The sequence below is a fragment of the Ostrea edulis genome, chromosome 5 (assembly GCF_947568905.1).
Source record: "Ostrea edulis chromosome 5, xbOstEdul1.1, whole genome shotgun sequence".
Lineage (NCBI taxonomy): Eukaryota > Metazoa > Mollusca > Bivalvia > Ostreida > Ostreidae > Ostrea > Ostrea edulis.
The window spans coordinates 59,831,579-59,850,548 of record NC_079168.1 but is presented as its reverse complement, the minus strand read 5'-3'; the positions used below and the strand labels follow the sequence as shown (position 1 = coordinate 59,850,548).

At 36.3% G+C, this 18,970-nt stretch overlaps 1 protein-coding gene across 1 annotated transcript in view; it reads right to left on the bottom strand.

The window, feature by feature from the left end:
- LOC125650831 (uncharacterized) overlaps nt 1–18,685 on the bottom strand; it is a 19,867-nt gene extending 1,182 nt beyond the window's left edge. Inside the window, exons 1-19 of the mRNA XM_056166111.1 lie at nt 18,679–18,685; nt 18,482–18,586; nt 17,023–17,210; nt 14,396–14,550; nt 14,055–14,239; nt 12,713–12,754; nt 12,251–12,444; nt 11,308–11,465; nt 10,535–10,713; nt 7,975–8,034; nt 7,330–7,514; nt 7,020–7,183; nt 5,653–5,819; nt 5,423–5,458; nt 5,202–5,315; nt 2,545–2,715; nt 2,202–2,381; nt 781–948; nt 454–654 (exon numbers count right to left, since the gene is read on the bottom strand). Coding sequence (XP_056022086.1) covers nt 454–654; nt 781–948; nt 2,202–2,381; nt 2,545–2,715; nt 5,202–5,315; nt 5,423–5,458; nt 5,653–5,819; nt 7,020–7,183; nt 7,330–7,514; nt 7,975–8,034; nt 10,535–10,713; nt 11,308–11,465; nt 12,251–12,444; nt 12,713–12,754; nt 14,055–14,239; nt 14,396–14,550; nt 17,023–17,210; nt 18,482–18,586; nt 18,679–18,685 — 2,659 coding nt within the window. The remainder of the gene's footprint in view (nt 1–453; nt 655–780; nt 949–2,201; nt 2,382–2,544; nt 2,716–5,201; nt 5,316–5,422; nt 5,459–5,652; nt 5,820–7,019; nt 7,184–7,329; nt 7,515–7,974; nt 8,035–10,534; nt 10,714–11,307; nt 11,466–12,250; nt 12,445–12,712; nt 12,755–14,054; nt 14,240–14,395; nt 14,551–17,022; nt 17,211–18,481; nt 18,587–18,678) is intronic.
- Nucleotides 18,686–18,970: the final 285 nt, after the last annotated feature.

Sequence of the window (18,970 nt, the reverse complement as noted above, 5' to 3'; positions counted from 1 at the left end):
TGCGTAATAAAGATTACGGTGTTAGAAATTTAAAAGTTTGCTTCATGTAGCATGTAAAATAAATCACCAAGAACAAATTCAAGATCAATATAGGATTCGAAAGCGGCATCTTCAGTTTAACAGACTGGCGCTTCAAATCCACTGCCGACTGAGCTGACGAGATGGACGTACATCCGATGGAAAAATCGTAACGATGTGTTATTCGTCCTTAAAATTTGTATTGATTATTGTTGTAGCAAGTAGTAAAAATATACTACACGTATATTATTTGATAGCAATAGCTACATGTATTAGAAGGAATATTTTGTTAATTGCAAAGTCATAGGAAAAGAATAGCATATTTTGTTATTCACTACAGTCAGATTAATATTTTGGGTTGATTTGGTTTTTTATTGTGTGTGTGGGCTTTTTTTTAAAATTAATAAATAATACTTTCAGTTTAAGAATACTTACGATTATATACAGCCGCACTTTCCTCCTCCTCGGAATTACCAGGCCGGGTTAGGTCGTTGTTGACGTATCCTTGAGACATTCGCAATACTGAGGCCGAGCACGAACCCTCATCGCTACCGTCGTCACAGTCATTGATTCCATTGCAGCGGGACCCCATCCTACATGTGCCGTCATCACACAAATATTCTCCTTGACTGCAAACTGCAAGGAATCAAATTCAACATCTGCGAGATGGTTTGCTTTCGTTACGATCACAGTTGGTGTATTGAATAGCTTTATAAAAATGTGTAAATTTTGTGTACATGTTCTTGAAATAGGACATAGTACCTGAGCATCCATGGGTGTTACAGGACCTTTCCTCTGACGGTTCTCCGACACAGTCCTTGCCGCCATAGTTAGTCGCCGGGTTGGTGCAAGTCCTGGATCGCACCTCCTTACCACCGGAACAAGATTTTGTACAGGAGGACCATGATCCCCAGGCTGCCCATTTTCCATCTTTTCAAGAATAATAATTATTCACTATTTTTGCTTATCTGTTTTACATCCTTTGAGAATGTTTCACTCATTGAGACGTCACCAGCTGTATGCAAAAGGCTACAAATTTCGACCTATTATATGTATGACGATCATGACCGTATCAGTGAAACTTCGTTATCGTAGCAACACCTTCCGTGACACAGTGCCACAGGTATATAAGATCTCACCCGAAAGACCCGTGATTCTCTCTTCCAAATGAAGAGCTTTGGCGAAGTAGCAATTCACTGCCAATAATCTTAGTTTTGACGCGGCCAAGATACGAGGGGAACTCAAACCTAAGAGCTCCCGGTCACGAAGCGAACGCTCTCACCACTCCCTGACATCACCTTTCCTTCCTAAATGGAACTGCATAGCAATGATCATTGTCGTTGTGATCTTGGTCTTCTATGCCCCAAAATCTATAAATACTTCTATTTACTATTATCTTCTTAAACACTAATTTTATTAAGAATTTACAAGTTGATCAATAGCAATATATGTATATGTTATACAGTCTCAAATTATATTCTCGTCGTGATTTTGGTTTGTGACCTAATGACCTCGACATGTATGAATGTTTTCAGGTGATCTTCATTTAATATTAGGTTTTGTTTGTTATGTTCACTTATAAACGTTAAGGTATCACACACCTTCAAAATTATTATATCATTTTCATTATTTCATAGATGTCTTCCTGTGCTAATATATTTTACAATATCATAGTCATTATGTTATTGTGACATTTCACCTATGTTAAACTTAATTCCTCTTGATGCTCTTCTTTGGCCATTGTCTATTTATTTACACAGGATATAAGAAAGAATCTCTTGGGGATCTGGGTTAGAATAGGTCCTCAGTACCCCTTGTTTGTCGTAAGCGGCGACTAAAAGAAGCGGTTATTCGGATGAGACCACAAAAACCGAGGCCCCGTATCACAGCAGGTGTGGCACGATAAAGACCCCTCCCTGCTCAAACGCCGTAAGCGCCTAGCATATACCAAAATTTTGCAGCCCTTCACCGGCAATGTTGACTTCTCCATACGAGTGAAAAATTCGTGAGAGGGACGTTAAACAATATAAAACAAATCAATAAAAATTGAGAAATTGTAAATAGCCAGATATACTGACACAACTTCCATAACAAACCTTTATAAACAACATTCATTTAATTAAAATGAAAACTGAATTCCACGACACAAGGACTCGGGTATTGTTGGTATGCTATTCACTCACCCACAGCACATGGAGACAAACTGCAGACTAATACTTGTGAGGAGGGGCCTGGACAATCCGCGCCTTTACCGGACTGAGCTGGACTGTCACAGTTACGAGTGCGTACTCTGTCACCGTTACCACAAGTTACCGGGCATGCGCTGTAAGAACTCCATTGTCCCCACTGACCGTCAATATCGGCTGCATAATAGTAAACAGTATGGAATTTAAGCACGCAAAAAAATTGAATCTTGTGTAAACAGTAGTTCAGTGTTTAACTTCTTATTTCACTATTTTGACGACACACTCTGAACGTGCCATACCTGTCCATACCAATAAAAATACCAGTATTTTGACCACTTACGAATGCAAACCATGTCTTGGCAGGATTGGGAAGATGTGGATGACCCCGCACAAGAGGAGCCACTTCCCTGAGGGGCAGGATTTGTGCAGGTGCGGCTTCGTGTCTGGGTTCCTGGACCGCAAGTCTGAGAGCATGATCCCCAGCTTCCCCAGTTGGCCCACACACCATTCACTTAAAGGAATATATAGGTCAAATATACATGTAGATAGTAAATCAATCTAAAACAACATATTTGATATTAAATACAACTCGATCATTATGTCAATAAATAGTAAATCAAGATCACTCTATACCAATAGAATGATAACTACATGCATATCAATAAATAACAAGATGTGTTTGTGAAACACAAATGCCCCCGATAATGGCCAATTCCGGAGATGGCCAAGGTCACAAGGGCAAATATTTTGGTACCAGTAGAAAGATCTTGTCAAAAGAAATGCTCATGTACAATATGAAAGCTCTAATATTTACCATTTAGAAGTTATGACCAATGTAAAAAAAAAAATTAAAATTAGGTCAAATGTCTAGGTCAAAAGGTTCAATACCAACGGAAAGGTCTTGTCACAAGGAATACTCATGTGAAATATCAAAGCTCTATCTCTTACTGTTCAAAAGTTATTAGCAAAGTTAAAGTTTCCAAAAAGTAGGTCAAATTCCAAGGTCACAGGGTAAAAAATGTTGGTACCCACGGAAAGGTCTTGTCACAAGGAATACTCATGTGAAATATCAAAGCTCTATCACTAACTGTTCAAAAGTTATTAGCAAGGTTAAAGTGTTCCAAAAGTAGGTCAAATTCCAAGGTCAAGGGTAAAAAATGTTGGTACCCACGGAAAGGTCTTGTCACAAGGAATACTCATGTGAAATATCAAAGCTCTATCACTTACTGTTCAAAAGTTATTAGCAAGGTTAAAGTTTCAGACAGAATTGCAGAATGACAGACAGGACAAAAACAATATGCCCCCCGATCTTCGATCTCGGGGGCATAAAAAATGAATGAATGACTATATACCAATACTATAAACCAACCTTTATTCGCATGTGAGAAATTTTTTTTAGAAACCCTCGTAATCGCGAAAATTTCTCGCTGCAAACCAGGGCCTTTATTGCTTGCTGAAGTTGTTTAAGATAATCCTGATCACGAAAATAAGTCATTGTGAACAAATCCGTCACTGGTGAATCGCGAAATGGGGTCATCGCGAAGAAGCTGGTTTAGAGTATGTATAGAGCGAATCAAACCTTAATATATACATTATATGTAATGATAATTACTTTTCGCAATGATCGGTAAAAGTATAGGTAAAAAAAAGAGAGAAAAAGATACACAAAGACAGTTAGTAAAGCTTGAGCGCCTTCCTTTCCAATGATTTCTGATTAGCTGAACACACTGAAGAATTTTAGTTTATATTGTATAATGTAACTTGGTATGGGGACACGCCCCCTTGACAACCCAAAATGACTCTTTTTTTAATTTCATATTGTAGCACCGTAAAGTTGAAGGCCTTCTATGAAAAAGAAAATCAACAGAACAAACCGTGCAGAATAACATACCTTTGTTTGACCTTTTTTCTCGATGTTAAACAATGCGTACATAATTTTTTTTAACTTGTAAGTGCACAAAACATTAACGGTAAAACTCGTCGGATACTAATTCTGACACAACGATAGCATTTGCAAAATAATGGTATAAAAAGTACTTGCAACTTTGCTGTTTCATCATAAAATGTATTTTCACTTGGGGATTGATTGACCCGCCTATCAAAGCATATAATGCATCATGTATTTACTAGATGACGTCACGTCAAATCGATGACCTGTGAATTGTTTACATTTTACTGTGTCGGATTTAATAGGCGACAATACTGCATATGTAATGGTAAATTATAATTTAGTTTAAAACTATTATAAAGTAAAGAAACCGCAATTCATTTAGCATTTACTGATGCATGACGTATTTTGTGTGGTGTCGGGTTTAGATTTATATAAAGAATAAACAACTCTCCGGTACTTTCTGTTGGAGCGTCTCAAAAGTCGATCTTGTGCTGCGCAGTAAACATTAGGCCTCAGGATTCGTTGAAAACACCACCTTGCGTTTTTAAATTTGAATAATAAAGTACGTGCTCCGGTTATTTATAGAACCAAGATGGCCGTTTTCTCGTTCGACGCTTCCTCAGTCTGTTGATAAGTGAATCCTTGCGCGGTGCAAGTGATTTCTATTTCTCGGCGATTGTTTACTTTTTTGTATAAATGAATACTCGTACAGTGTAGTTTTGTATTTTTACATTAAATTTTTTGCGGATTATAAAGCGTAAACTACACCAAGTTACATTATATCGTATAACATAGGTTAAAATTAGCTTCAATCCTTAAATATTAACACAAGTGTCATGTATCAATCTTTAATTTACAGAAAATGTTTTATGAGAGAGAGAGAGAGAGACAGAGAGAGAGAGAGAGAGACAGACAGAGAGAGACAGAAAGAGAGAGAGAGAGAGTAAATAAATCAAAAGGCTGTTTCAATTAAATAAAAGGTTCCATCCGTTCCAGGTTGTGTCAAATTTTGTTTCTTCACCATTTCAAAGTCTTTTAGTTGATTCGTTCATAGAAACATGCACAGTACACATTTATTTCGTATATACCCAATGCATGAAACTTACAGTCGGTACAACGCTGTCCAAACCAGTTTCCACTGCATGTGCACGTGTAATCCATACCCTCCTCATAACACGTGCCTCCATTTTTACAGGGATTTGGAAAACAGTTGTCCATGACTGTAGAAATGAAAAATTGTGTTCCCTATCAATTTCGTAAACACTCTAACTATTTGCAAATGGAAGGCATTTTCATCAACAACATGTAAAGATGAAGAGTGGCTTACCAACAGATATCAAAAAGACGTCAGCAATGACGAAATCTGAAATAAAGTTGATTACATGTAGAAGCAGGTACATAGACAAGATCGTGAATTTTACAGAAAATACAGATAATGTTTTGTCCTTAACTGCTTGATAGATTTAAATGACATATTTATTTCGCAAAAGATTAAAGATGTTTGTTGAAAAAAAGCATGACCCAGCGATACTTCCTCCTATTTCTGTATTTACTTACCATTTTGAAGATCTCGTCCACTTTTCCCGCTGTAAATGAAATATGGACGAGTTGTCCGTTGTTCCCATGTGCACGCATTACCCTCCACAACAAGGAACCAACCAGCATCGTTATTACACCCGCCATAGTTATTTTGGATAAAGAATCGTCTGTTGAGACTTCCATCTCTAACAAAATGAAAAATAATGTCACTGTGAATATTATAATTTTTTACCATTTCTTTGTCCATCATTAATTTATGTTAAGAACCTTTGCAGATTTGACAATCTCATGATTCTATAGAGAATACAAAATGTAAAGTTGGACAACCACGGACTTCTGTAAACACCTGAGGTGGGATCAGGTGAGTACTGAAATCCCTTTCCCTAACTGACCGGTCACATCCGCCTTGAGCACTATATCTAGCTCAAATGAACTTTCAACGAGATTGCTGAAACCCATTTAACATCAACTCATTTGTCAGTATTATGCCTCGATTTAAAAATTGATCATACACAGAAAATTCTCTCATCTATCGAATCAGTTGAGAGATATAAACACCACATTCAGAAGATGATGGAATATTCGTATATAAATAAGGATAGTTGACAACGGAGAAGCTGAAGTCATCCAGTTTGTCTTAAAAGTTGAGTTGTTAGTTTCCCGTTAACTTCTATGTTCAATTCTATACCCAAATATGAAGCAGATTTTGAAGAATCTGTTGCATCTTTTACTTCAAGTTCACTGTTTAAACTGCGTTATGGGCTTTTAAATATACAATGTACTAATAGATGGGACATTCTTCCCTAGTATTGCCATCATACCAGCATGGATAATAATTTTATTCAACCCAAAGCCTCATTTTTGTAAACTCTTATTTCTAAGTTCTTTCTGAAATCAACTGTTTGGAAATACTTGTAATAGCCAATACCCTGACGTTTTACTACTACGACATAAGTTAACGAAGTGACGTCAGCTCTTGGTGATATATTTTCTCTATAAAAATCAATGTAGTTAAACACTGTTTCCCGGAAAAAAAAACCATTAACCGGTCATTAATTTATATCAAATATTGACCGCAGCTGAGATATATGTGTGATAATCAGAGGCACGGACTACTGATATACCGACTAGTTTCTTACATCTTCTCTGGTGTGTCCAGGGGTCCGTGTTTGCCCAACTATCTATTTTGTATTGCTTATAGGAGTTATGAGATTGATCACTGTTCGTTTATCTTCACCTTTCATGTATTTCATATATTCAAATTCGCATCGGGCATTGATAAGTGTTGCTGTCCACCACAGTCAACAATTGTATACCACAGAATAAGTAATTAACGAAACTCCGGATATGCACGGTGATCACCCAGCTAACCCCTGTCTACTTACCCAGGAATACCGCAGTAAGAGACTGCCTTTAATCTGTTAAGATCATCGTATGCGGTGTAGAGAATCCTGGTACAATCGAACCAGCTGTTCTTGTCCTTAACACCATGAGCGTCAAACACTGTGTAGGCAGTCTCTTTGCCATTTTTGTAGAAGCTGACTCGGACCTGTAATGATGATCAAGGAGCGTTCCGTATTTCCACAAGTACGACTGCTGTATATTTTACTTTACCATTGCAGTATTCGATCAGAAATATTAAATTACCTCTTTTTAGAGCGACAAACTTTTTAGACCTTATGGATGTATACTTACGGCGGAAATGTGGTAGTTGGACCAATTGTCAACCACACTGGACTTGTAAGTCTTTGTTCCTGCGCCAATGGTCAGCGCGTTCGCGTCAAATTCATTAACAGTGTAGGTACCTGTCCACAGGCCATAAACAGTGCTAGACGGAGAGAGGGACTGCTGATGCGCCACCTTCATAACCATTCTCCAACCTAATTTGTCAAAGCTTCTTTACATGACAGTATTTCATAAATGTTTCACAATTAGATACAGTTTGATACTTTATCGAATCAACATAAGAATGAAAATGATTGTTAATAATAGATAAAAGTCGTTGATATATCTATAAATGTATGTCGAGTTGAAGGCGACAGCTAGAGATATTTTCTTCTCCTTTAGAATCTATTCTGCCTCAAAAGAATATAAAAACAGGTCAGCTAACAAAGGAGCACAACTACTTCCCATTTGGAATTCCAACAGACCGTTGGAGGACCTGATCACCAAAGACTACGAGAGATATTTTCAATGAGGAACTTTACCATCTGTTTGATATCAACTTCAGAGTAAATGTAAATCAAGCTGTAGATATTACGGTGTATATTGCATAACGATGTATATATTATGTCACTATTTGTTATCTAATGATGAAGGATTCTCTCAAAAGTACAATACCTTTTATGAAAATGGCAGCTGTCTCTGCTGTGGGAAATTCAGCACTGTTCCAACTTCCACCTGTGAAAGTAATACACAGACAATAAAAACAGATTACACGATTACCGGTATTCCTGCAATCGAATATTTGGGGTTATGTGAATTTTGATTTGTCCTCCAATACGTAAATATTGGATATAACATTTGAGCTATAAATGAACTTTTATATTGATTGTGTATACTCTGCAAAAAACAGACCTTCTCAACGATGACTTTTAATTCGTATTTGACAACATAATTGATGATCCTGTATTTTAAATTGAATTTTCATCACCTTAGAGAAACATCTAACATTTCCTTTCACCAACATCTATACGAAACAGTTATGGAGCAATCCTCGTAAGAAAGAATTTCAAACTGTTATGTTTGCATTTTGGCCTTTTGACACTAATCATGGGATAATTTTGGTTTGAAAATTAGTTTCAAATATTAGTTACCGTAAAAACGTTTTTGCGACACTTGACAACGACGGACGCCAAGAGACTAATCCTCCGAGGCTCCCGCTACGCTTCAAACATACACTCTGAGCGAGATAAGAGCCAAACGGGGAGCTCCGAGTGCCAAGAGACGGCTATAAAAGCTAAGTCGTTTGATAGACGGTTTGAGGTTCCGCCTAAAGTACATATAGCCTGATTTTCTCTAAGATGTTCCAGTCTAATTTCCAAATCTCTTTGAACATCATATCAGTATCATACATTACACAAAGGATGGCCTTCCTTTGCTGAATACAGATACAAATATTAGCTGGTTCAACTCCAAAGCCGTATCTTCTAAGTATCGAAAATCATACATAAACAATACCCTAATTTCTAAGAATGAACATGTTTCATATGCATTAAGAAGAGGCCCTTGGGCCACATTGCTCACCCGAATCATTTTGGCCTGCTGTTCAGCTATTATGATTTTTAAAAGATTTTTTCAATCTTTTTCCCATGAAAAATTTAGACTCCATATTGTAACCCCAAACCTAGCCCCAAAGGGTCAGGACATAACAATGAAAGAACGTAAAAATCATGGTATGAAATGTAAGGTCTTCTCATCAGGAGTTTATACATTCCAAATATGAAAGTCTTACCTTAAACAGTTCAAGAGATATTACCTAGTGTTTATTTTCTGAGAAGTAAATCGAAATCCAAGGTAAAGGTTACAAGGTCAAACAAACTGAAATTTGGGTGAAACTCCATGGTCGAAAATCTTGTCATCAAATAAATTTCTTACCATATGTAATCTAAGCCCTACCTTAAATAGTTCAAGAGAATGATAGTTTTCTTAAAGGTACGTTAAACTCCAGAGTCAAGATCACATGCATAAAAACATTTAACACCATAAAAAGGTCGTGTGAAAAGAAATGCACATAAGAAATATAAAAACCTATCATTTGTTATCCAAATCTTATGAGCAAGGTTAATGAATTTGGTATGGTTTTGAAATTTGGGTCAAACTCCGAGCTGTATGCCCTACTTTAAATAATTCCAAGAGATATTACGTAGGTTAGGTTTCTTATAAGTACTACAAACTCCAAGGTTGAAAGAAAGGTCTTGTGTTTATGTCCTGTTTGTCCGTCAGAAACTTTAATATTGTTAATAACTTTTGAATAGAAGGTTATACGGCTCTCATATTCCATATACTATTGTGATGACCCTGCTGTTTTGAGAAGATTTAAAAAAGATGTTTCCCTATATATTCCTATATAAAACTTTGATCCCCTACTGTGGACCCACCTTACGCCTGGGAGGTCATGGTTTGAACAAACTTGAATCTGCACTATATATGGAAACTTACCCTGCTGTTGTTGAGATGAAGACTTTTAAAGATTTTTCATATAGATTCCCATATAAAACTTTGATCCCATATTGTGGCCCCACCCTATCTGCCGGGACCACAATTTGAAAAAAAAAAAAAAAAAACTTAATCCACACCACCTGGAGATGACTTACCATTCTTTTTCATGAGATTTTCAAATATTTCCCTATATATCCCTATGTAAAACTTTGATCCCCTATTGTGGCCCCAACCTTTCCCCATGGGCCATGGTTTGAGCAAACTTGCATTTACACTTTGTCAGGACGCTTTCATGTAAATTTCAACTTTTCTGGCCCAGTGGTTCATGATAAGCAGATTCTTAAATGACCCCAGCCTAATTTTGCCTTTTCTTTGTTATCTCCCCTTTAAAGGGAGTATGGCCTTTTATTTGAACAAAATGGAACCCATTTCACCTATGTGTGATGTAGTACTAGGTTTGATTGGGATTACCCCAGTGGTTCTGAAGGAGAAGATGGAAATTTGAAAAGTTAACGACGACAACAGACGCCAGACAAATTTCGATCAGAAAAGATCACTTGAGTCTTTTGCTCAGGTGAGCTAAACTGAATGCAATGCATACAAATAATTTTTCCGCATAAAGTTACGTTATAAGAAAATCCTGTTTGACATACTCCCAATTAATGTTTCAGTAATGATTATAAGTTTATCTATCTACACCCAGTTATGCAACCATCATAAACACCCAGAAAAAACGTACCGCTTTCACAAAGAGCCCATGTTGATTTTTTGCTGTACAAGAAATAAGGTCTGCTTTGGACGTTCTTGTCCCATGAACAAGGTTGACCGCTGTCTGAGGAGTCCAGAATGGCCATCCATGCTTTGTCATTCGGACACCCTCCATGCTCTTTCCACACACAGAAACGTCTTGTGTTATCCCTGAAAATTGACTTGATATTCACTTATTGAATTACCTCATTTATGCATACATGAATACAATATTATGTCTTAAAACTATGCATGAAGCTTTCAAAATGATTTTATTAACCAAGATATCAAATAAAATTGCAGAGTCCCTCTGCAATATTGGAAAAATTTTGAGTGTAAACTAGCACAAGTATTCTTTTTTGTAACAAAAATCAAACGTTTGTAATGAACGTGAAAATAAATTAAGGATAATAAATTATACATTTCAAAATGGTATAGAACTTCACTTTGCAACTACATGTACACATCAATATCAATTACATCGAACATGACCATCATTGACATCAAACTTACCCATCAATGGAGGACCCTACCCATCAGTGACATCAAACTTACCCATCAATGGAGGACCCTACCCATCAGTGACATCAAACTTACCCATCAATGGAGGACCCTACCCATCAGTCACATCAAACTTACCCATCAATGGAGGACCCTACCCATCAGTCACATCAAACTTACCCATCAATGGAGGACCCTACCCATCAGTGACATCAAACTTACCCATCAATGGAGGACCCTACCCATCAGTCACATCAAACTTACCCATCAATGGAGGATCCTACTTTGGTGTAACCAATAATGTCCGTCCATCTTGAATACAGGATACGGTTGTCGTTGTACCAACCGTTTTTATCCGTATCACGGCCATCAAAAATAATATAGGCTACTTCTTTACCGTTCGTAAAGAACGCGTACTTCACCTAAAAGATTTACACTACATGTGAACTTATGAAAGTCTTCAAGGCACTGTGAATAAATGGCGTCTAATCTAACATGAAAAATACTAACATGTATACATGGAATGTTTATAATATGTGGACGGCACTACCGTGAGTTCAAGCGCAGGTACAAATATATAAGAAAGCCCAGCATTTTCCCTAAGGTTTCCCACCCCATGCAAATGTTTTGGGACTAACACTTTGTAGTTTACAACTGGAAATGCATGAAATGACCATTTTATACCAAGCTCGAAGAGGTCCTCCTCTCTACAGTGGACATGTATATGTAAGCGCGTCATACCTACCCTCCATCATTGAAATAAAGCATTGATGTATTTTTCATAGAGCAAACTAGAACAACATCATAGTGTATAGAGTGCTAATTTTTAACGCACTGATTAAATAGTTCAGCAGTCACATACTGTAAATAAATTCGTTACTTGTTAACCCCTCCCCCTTTTTTAATTGGCAACGATATTTTGAGATCCATTTCAAAAGCTTCTTATTAATCAAGCTGATCATGATCTTCTTAAGTCAAACTTACAGTTACATGTACATCTTTTCATAAACTAATTTAAGATATAAAAAAAAAAACGACGGTCGTTATGATTAATGAGTTTTTTAAACTGGATTTATGCGTAGACTCGAATTTTGTTTATATGCCTTAATCTTTAGAATTCGTTGAGCTCGCTATAAATAATCTAACATAAATGAGCGCAGCTTATTCATTTACATTTGGATTATGAATAAGTTAGAAAAAAGATTACACTCTCAATAAAGAATCCCGGGATACTCTGCCACTTTTCCACATTAGCTGACTTGTAGACGAGTCCGGGCGAGCGTGTTAACGTCTGGGCACTCGGGTTGTCACTATTCAGGGTATCGCTGGACTTCCACAACTGCCGGATTCCTCCCTGGGGAGGGACCACGCCCTGAACAGCTTTGAACACCATGTCCCAGGCTGGCAATACAAAGTTTAGTTAAAAAATCACGAAAACAAAACATGACAAGCTGGGCCATCTTTGCCCAAGTGTACTGTGCTTTACATGGACAACTGTAGTCTAAAGGAGAGAGGAGAAAATCTTTGGCCGATATCCACGGTCTGTATAGCCATAACTACCACGTAACCGATATTAATTTAAGTTTTATCACAATTCAAGGTTAAACCGAATGATACTCTTTCTAAGGTAATATTGATATATGTTCTGAGGTGTTGCCGTAAAACTTACCCATAACCGATACCACTAGGCAGTCCGCTGTCTGTTTGTTACCTGTAGATAATTAACAGAGTCACCTCAATTAAAAAAAAAACCCACCAACAGCAGGTATAGCATAAATATAATTACTAGTACATTTCATTTCATCTCGCCCAACCGAGACATTTGTTCTGAGTGGTGTTCATAAATAAGCAGACTTAGTACGGCATTTCTTACCTACATTACAAGCTTCTCATGCATTGAAAGAACATAAACGTACATGTATGCACGTAGACACTAAGGATATGTTGGTAAACTTTTCTCGAGGAGATTTGGTGCCGAGCGAAGTGAGGGACCAAATCGAATGTCGAGAGAAAAGTTTAACAACATACTTCCTACATGTTTCACACGAGAAATGAAGAATCTTTGTGGTCTCTATTTGATTTATCATAACCCTTCCGTGATTTTTATCCTGTAGTCAAGATCATCAGCATTTAAATTGATTGGTGCAATTTTGGTTGGGTTTGATTATTTGTGCCCTCGAGGGGAGTTTACCTGGTGCACATTGAATAGTTTTCAAGTATTATTAGGTTTTTCGTACACATTTGATATACATGTATCTTCATCCATGTTTCAAGAGTGCCTACCATGTCTTATTAAATGGATTTAAGCTAAGAACCTACTAAAACTATTCTTTTGGACATTTTCGGGCATGATAGAAAATGATTCCGTGCTGAAAATGATCTTGAAAACAGACTACATGTATTTGGGTGATCAACAAAAACGTACCAGAGATGCTGATAGAGTGATATAAAACTGACTGTGTCTTTTAAATTTGATGCAAATGATAAGACTGCTGGATGTATAATTTTGTGACCGAAGCCTGAACAAGAGAGAGAGAGAGAGAGAGAGAGAGAGAGAGAGAGAGAGAGAGGATATATCTTAAATAGAGCATGTCTGATCTCTTGTTTCTGATGGTCGCCCAAGCCACCCAATTTTTTGTGTTTTTGCTTTAATATTCAATGCTCCATACCAAGTCTACTGACACACCGTATTCAGAAAGCGCGACGCCCCTCCTTAATTGTTACCAATCATTGATAATTATTGGTTTAATAATTAGAAATACAATGGCACGGTTACCCAATCATGAAACTTAGACTTGGGCCAAGTTGGGGTGTACCAAGTTATTTGGTACACGCAAAAATACTTTGTTCGAGTGGTGAAACATGTACTAATAGCGGTTTTTGTACTTCTTAAAAAATCAAAGCCAAATATCTATTATATTGTTCATAGTTCACACTTGAAGCATTCAAACTATTTGACGAAATATCATATCGTATTCATGGCTCTTTTCAAAATGAATAATAAGTAGTACCGGAAGCCCAGTTCACCATGGTCGTATCCCCAGAATAGAGGAAGTAAGGTTTCCCCGTGACTTGATCCCATTCTGTACAGCCACTGAGAGCATCGTAATCTTTCATCATGAACCAACCGTTGTCACTTGGACAGCCGCCATAGGAATGACTGACGAAAAAGTTCCTCTTTTGGTTATCAGCGTATCTAAAGGAAAACATGTGAATCAATATCATGAATATTTGTGAATGAGATTTATAGAGAATCGTATTTGCCATTAGCTATGTGACGCGATTGATCATAAAATTATAACATGTACATGAAAGGTGAAGATAACGAACAGTGAACAGTTTTCAGACTTACTCCATTAAGCAGTAGTTTTTGGATTGGCTTGTGACGTCAGTGTATGACGAGTCTATGATGTTACTGCAGTCCAGCCACTCATTTTTTCCCTTGCCCATGCTGTTAAAGGTAATGAAAGCGACCTCTTTGCTGTTCTTATAGGCCGACAGTCGAACCTATTAAAAACGATGTTTTATATTGCTACATTGACAAGCGCGGGAATCCTAAAACAGAAAGCCTTCAAAATCGTTATAACTAGAATTTATGTTAGCCGTATACGATCATAATCTCTGTATTAGCTGAGGAGGGGGGGGGGGGGGGGGGGGGGGGTGTCACTCCAAAGTTAAGTTCTATCAAATGTTTTCCCTTTGAGAGAACTGACGCAAAGTTTTCTATTCTTAACGAACGTGACCATTCTCTTGTGATTAAGCTCGAATAAAACAAGTAAAAACTGGCCAAGAGTTCGTTATACATGTCGCTGTCTCCCGTTACCTATTGCGTCAGGACCATTATACAAAGAGAACGCAACAAACGATATCTAAATGTTTTATACTAGTACTTTTTTGTAACGTTATACAATTATTGCCATTTTTAGGTCCATACGATACTTTAGTTATTTGAGAAGTATGATAATCAGTTCGAGGATAATTATAGCATCGTATTTACCGAGAAAATACCAAAACATCCAAACTGTCTACTAGAGTGTGCGAAACAATAGCTGGTCAACCGTCTCTGTTTACGTTTCTAGTGCAAGAACTTGTCAAAAGTGGTAAGAGACGCAGATTTAACCAATAATTAAAATCAATCGTATTGACTGGGAGAATCTCAATTCATTTTTGGTCCGAAGTTGAAGGACACGTGGAACAAATTATAATTTTACAGAAGATATTTTTTTCTAGTTTGTTGGATCTCAGCCAATCAGAAAGCTCCGAATTATTCATTTATATAATGAAAGAAAATATTATCTTCTTTTACCATCAGGTAATAATCTACGGTACATAACATCATTCATGTGCCAGGCATTATCAACATGACTTCTTTATGCCCATGCAATATCTACATTGTATAAACTGCAAAGCAAATTTTAATAAAGCTGGAACAAATATGCATAATGATGATTATCGCATAATACCAGCCCCTGTCACCCTAATATTTAGAATAATTGTATTGCAAACATCTTTTTCTTGTGTAAAATTATAATTTTTAATCTTTAACCTTTGAAATTTTGCCAGATGGAAATATTGACAAAGATTATAAATATCTAGAAACAATGATTTAAATTTATGATATCTCTCTCAATTTTGCCATCTGGCAATACATCAGATCAAAACTGTAACGTTCAAAGTAAAACATCTCTCGAGAAAAGTGATGAAATCTTAATGTAGAGAATTATAATGTGTTTATTTTAAATATATTACAAAAGACATAATCATTATACACGTGTACAATCGACTTTGGTGCAGGATTAAAGTAACCCCTTATATAGATGGAATTAACCCAGTTTCGTTCCTTTATTTTGAACTTCCAATAAAATATATGCTTACATTGATCGTTTAAACTCTTGTGGAGGAATACCACATCGTCATAATAGCTAACAAATGGAAAAAATAATATCAGTACCATATTCCTTGTCTTATGGAGGAAAAACACGACAGGAAAAAATAATGTCTGTAAATCAGTACCATATTCCTTGTCTTATGGAGGAAAAACACGACAGGAAAAAATAATGTCTGTAAATCAGTACCATATTCCTTGTCTTATGGAGGAAAAACACGACAGGAAAAAATAATGTCTGTAAATCAGTACCATATTCCTTGTCTTATGGAGGAAAAACACGAAAGGGAAAAATAAATATCTGTAAATCCGTACCATGATCCACATTTAATCAATTATATTTAGCACTTTCGCCGTGTTATTCGGTTCTTCAGAGTGAAACAATTTAAATTATTGTATATACATGTTCGTTTACGTTTTATCTGGTTATGATTTGAGATAATCAATTAAAACTACTTCATTTTTAAAAGTTATTTTCGGAACTGGTACAGAAATTATTGTAATGACATACAAATTGTACGTGATCCACTTGATACCAGTATTAACCAGTGTTGTCTGCGTTTTAAACACATTTGATTATTGGCAGTGATTGAACATTATTACAGCGCATAATATGGTTCAGTTTGATTTATTTGTTCTGTATGCAATTAACTAATAACCCATTGTTGCCACCCTTTAGCGTTCTTATAGTGGGTAATTAGTTTTCCAAAAACACCATGTGCCGTGGAATGTATGTAAATATTATATAAGGCAATCACCATTTCTGTGGGAGTCGATTACTCAAAAATGATCAGCATTTAACAAAATTTTGAAGTGTTGCTTTCTAAACGGGGTGTGAGTTAAAAACTATAATATATTTAACTATGAACAAAATTAAAACCACTTTAAAACTATTTTTATCAGCTACCGTCTAATAAATGTATACTGTGTGGGGTTGGCTTTGTCGTCAGAATTCAGAAAAGATAGAAATGGATGGCAATGACAAATCTTTACCACAATAGACCTTCAATCCATATATTCTAGTCTTTTGGTGTTGCTTTCTTCAATTGATAGATTTTCAAACCCAGCATTTGAGCTTTTTCATCGTGGCTTACCGCCGAGAAGCTTCTCTTTTCCCAGTCATCTAACCATTTGGACTTGTAGATCTTAGAAGATGTACTAAAATCTGTCATCGCGTCCACGTCCTCGCCGTTCATGTGACCGGAAGCCTTCCAGAGAGCAATGATGCTGCTGTATCCGCTGGGCTTGGCGTTGTGTGGAAGTTTGAAGACTATGTTCCATGCTGAAAAATGATCTATTCATGTACTGACAAGTATGCATGGCCAAGGTTAAAGTTTTTCAAAGGTAGGTCGAACCGGAACCCCAAGGTCAACGTCATGAGATCAAAACCTTTGGTACCCAAAAGAAAGGTCTTGTCACAAGGACTTCATATATAAAGTATGGAAGTCATAGCATTAACCGTTTAAAAGATAAGGCCAAGTTTAAAAAAAATGAAAAGTTTCCTATGTAAAACTTATACGGTACCAATTTTGATGCACCAGATGCGCATTTCGACAAATAATGTCTCTTCAGTGATGCTCAACTGAAATGTTTGAAATCCGAAATAACAATGAAGTGTTAGAGCTATTATAGGGAAAAACAGTGTGACAGAAAAGTGGAGTCAAATTCGTCTAAAAGATTAAGAAAATTCAAAAGATAACAAAATTAAAGATAGTGATTTTTGCTTTTCTAGAATAGTTTTTAATATACGTCAACCATTACATGATTATACATGTAAACATTTAAAATGTTATGTTTTGCATTTTCCGTTAAAATTTGTTTCAGTTACACTAAATAAGGAGACAGCTTTTTAGTGCCAACAATCCTCTGAGTAGGAAATATACATTGTACACGTGCTGTATCTGGTCATGATCTATATAACCTTCCCTTGGCATGATATCCTCTTTCTTAAATATTGTTTCCCTTAAAATCTTGGAATAATTCGTTTTAAATGTCTCAACCTCTTGAGTACATGTACACAAGTTTTAGTACAAATGCAGATTCAATGACAAGGGTATAAGAGTAAATGGGAGAAAATATAAATTAACGTAATATATATGTATCTAACCTTTTCGATTCCCTCCACTGTTCACGACAAAGATCCAGAAATTAATAGAAGAACGTCACAATGAAGGCTTAGAGTTTCCCCCAATATTGAAATAAGAACTTTCAAAAATCAGTTTTTGTAAAAATAATTACAGTAAGAAAATCAAGAAGGGGTGGCTGAGCAAACTTGCTGGGATCGGGTTTTGGTGTGGATAAAGTTTATGGGATCAGAATTGTTTGTTAGAACAATATATCATAAACAATTGTTCAGCGGAGATGGGGACCTACTTATCATCTATGGAAGTCTAACTCAAATATTATATTGTTATGTGATAATCCATGCATTATTTTCAAACACAATTGATTATATTCTGAAAGAAAAGTACTTAGTTGTTCTTCAAAATTGCACTATATGCAATAAAACTTTATTTGCCATTTTCAACAAATGGTTTTGGGAATGAAACTTACGTCCTCGATGGTTGGTAAACAGCTGCCCCTTTGCTATGGTCACAATCAATGTCACAACAAGAAGGACCCGGACCCCACCAGGGCGGAAAAAAGCCTGAAAAAAATCTAGAATTTAAATACTGTAAAAATATCCCTTACTTGCCTGCAAAAAATATCCGTTACGGTAACCCTTTCCTCGAAAATATTGTATTGCGAACCTGTCATTTAATATACAAGTAGGCCCACTTGCAGATTTTATTTCATTTATTTACTTATTTTTATAATAGCCCTGGCATAAGTAAGTCAATGTGCATATGTATATTGTTTTGTTTACAATGGGAAATTGCGTCAATCAATGGTTTAGCATTAGGCCAAAAAAATATATGTTGGTTTCCACTTTCACCTCAAAATTTTAAGGGTCGGTAGGCAGGTATTTTTTTTATTATTATTTTATAGGTTGAATTATTTTTCAATGATTTAGTATCTACTGTGCATAAAATACAGTGATCA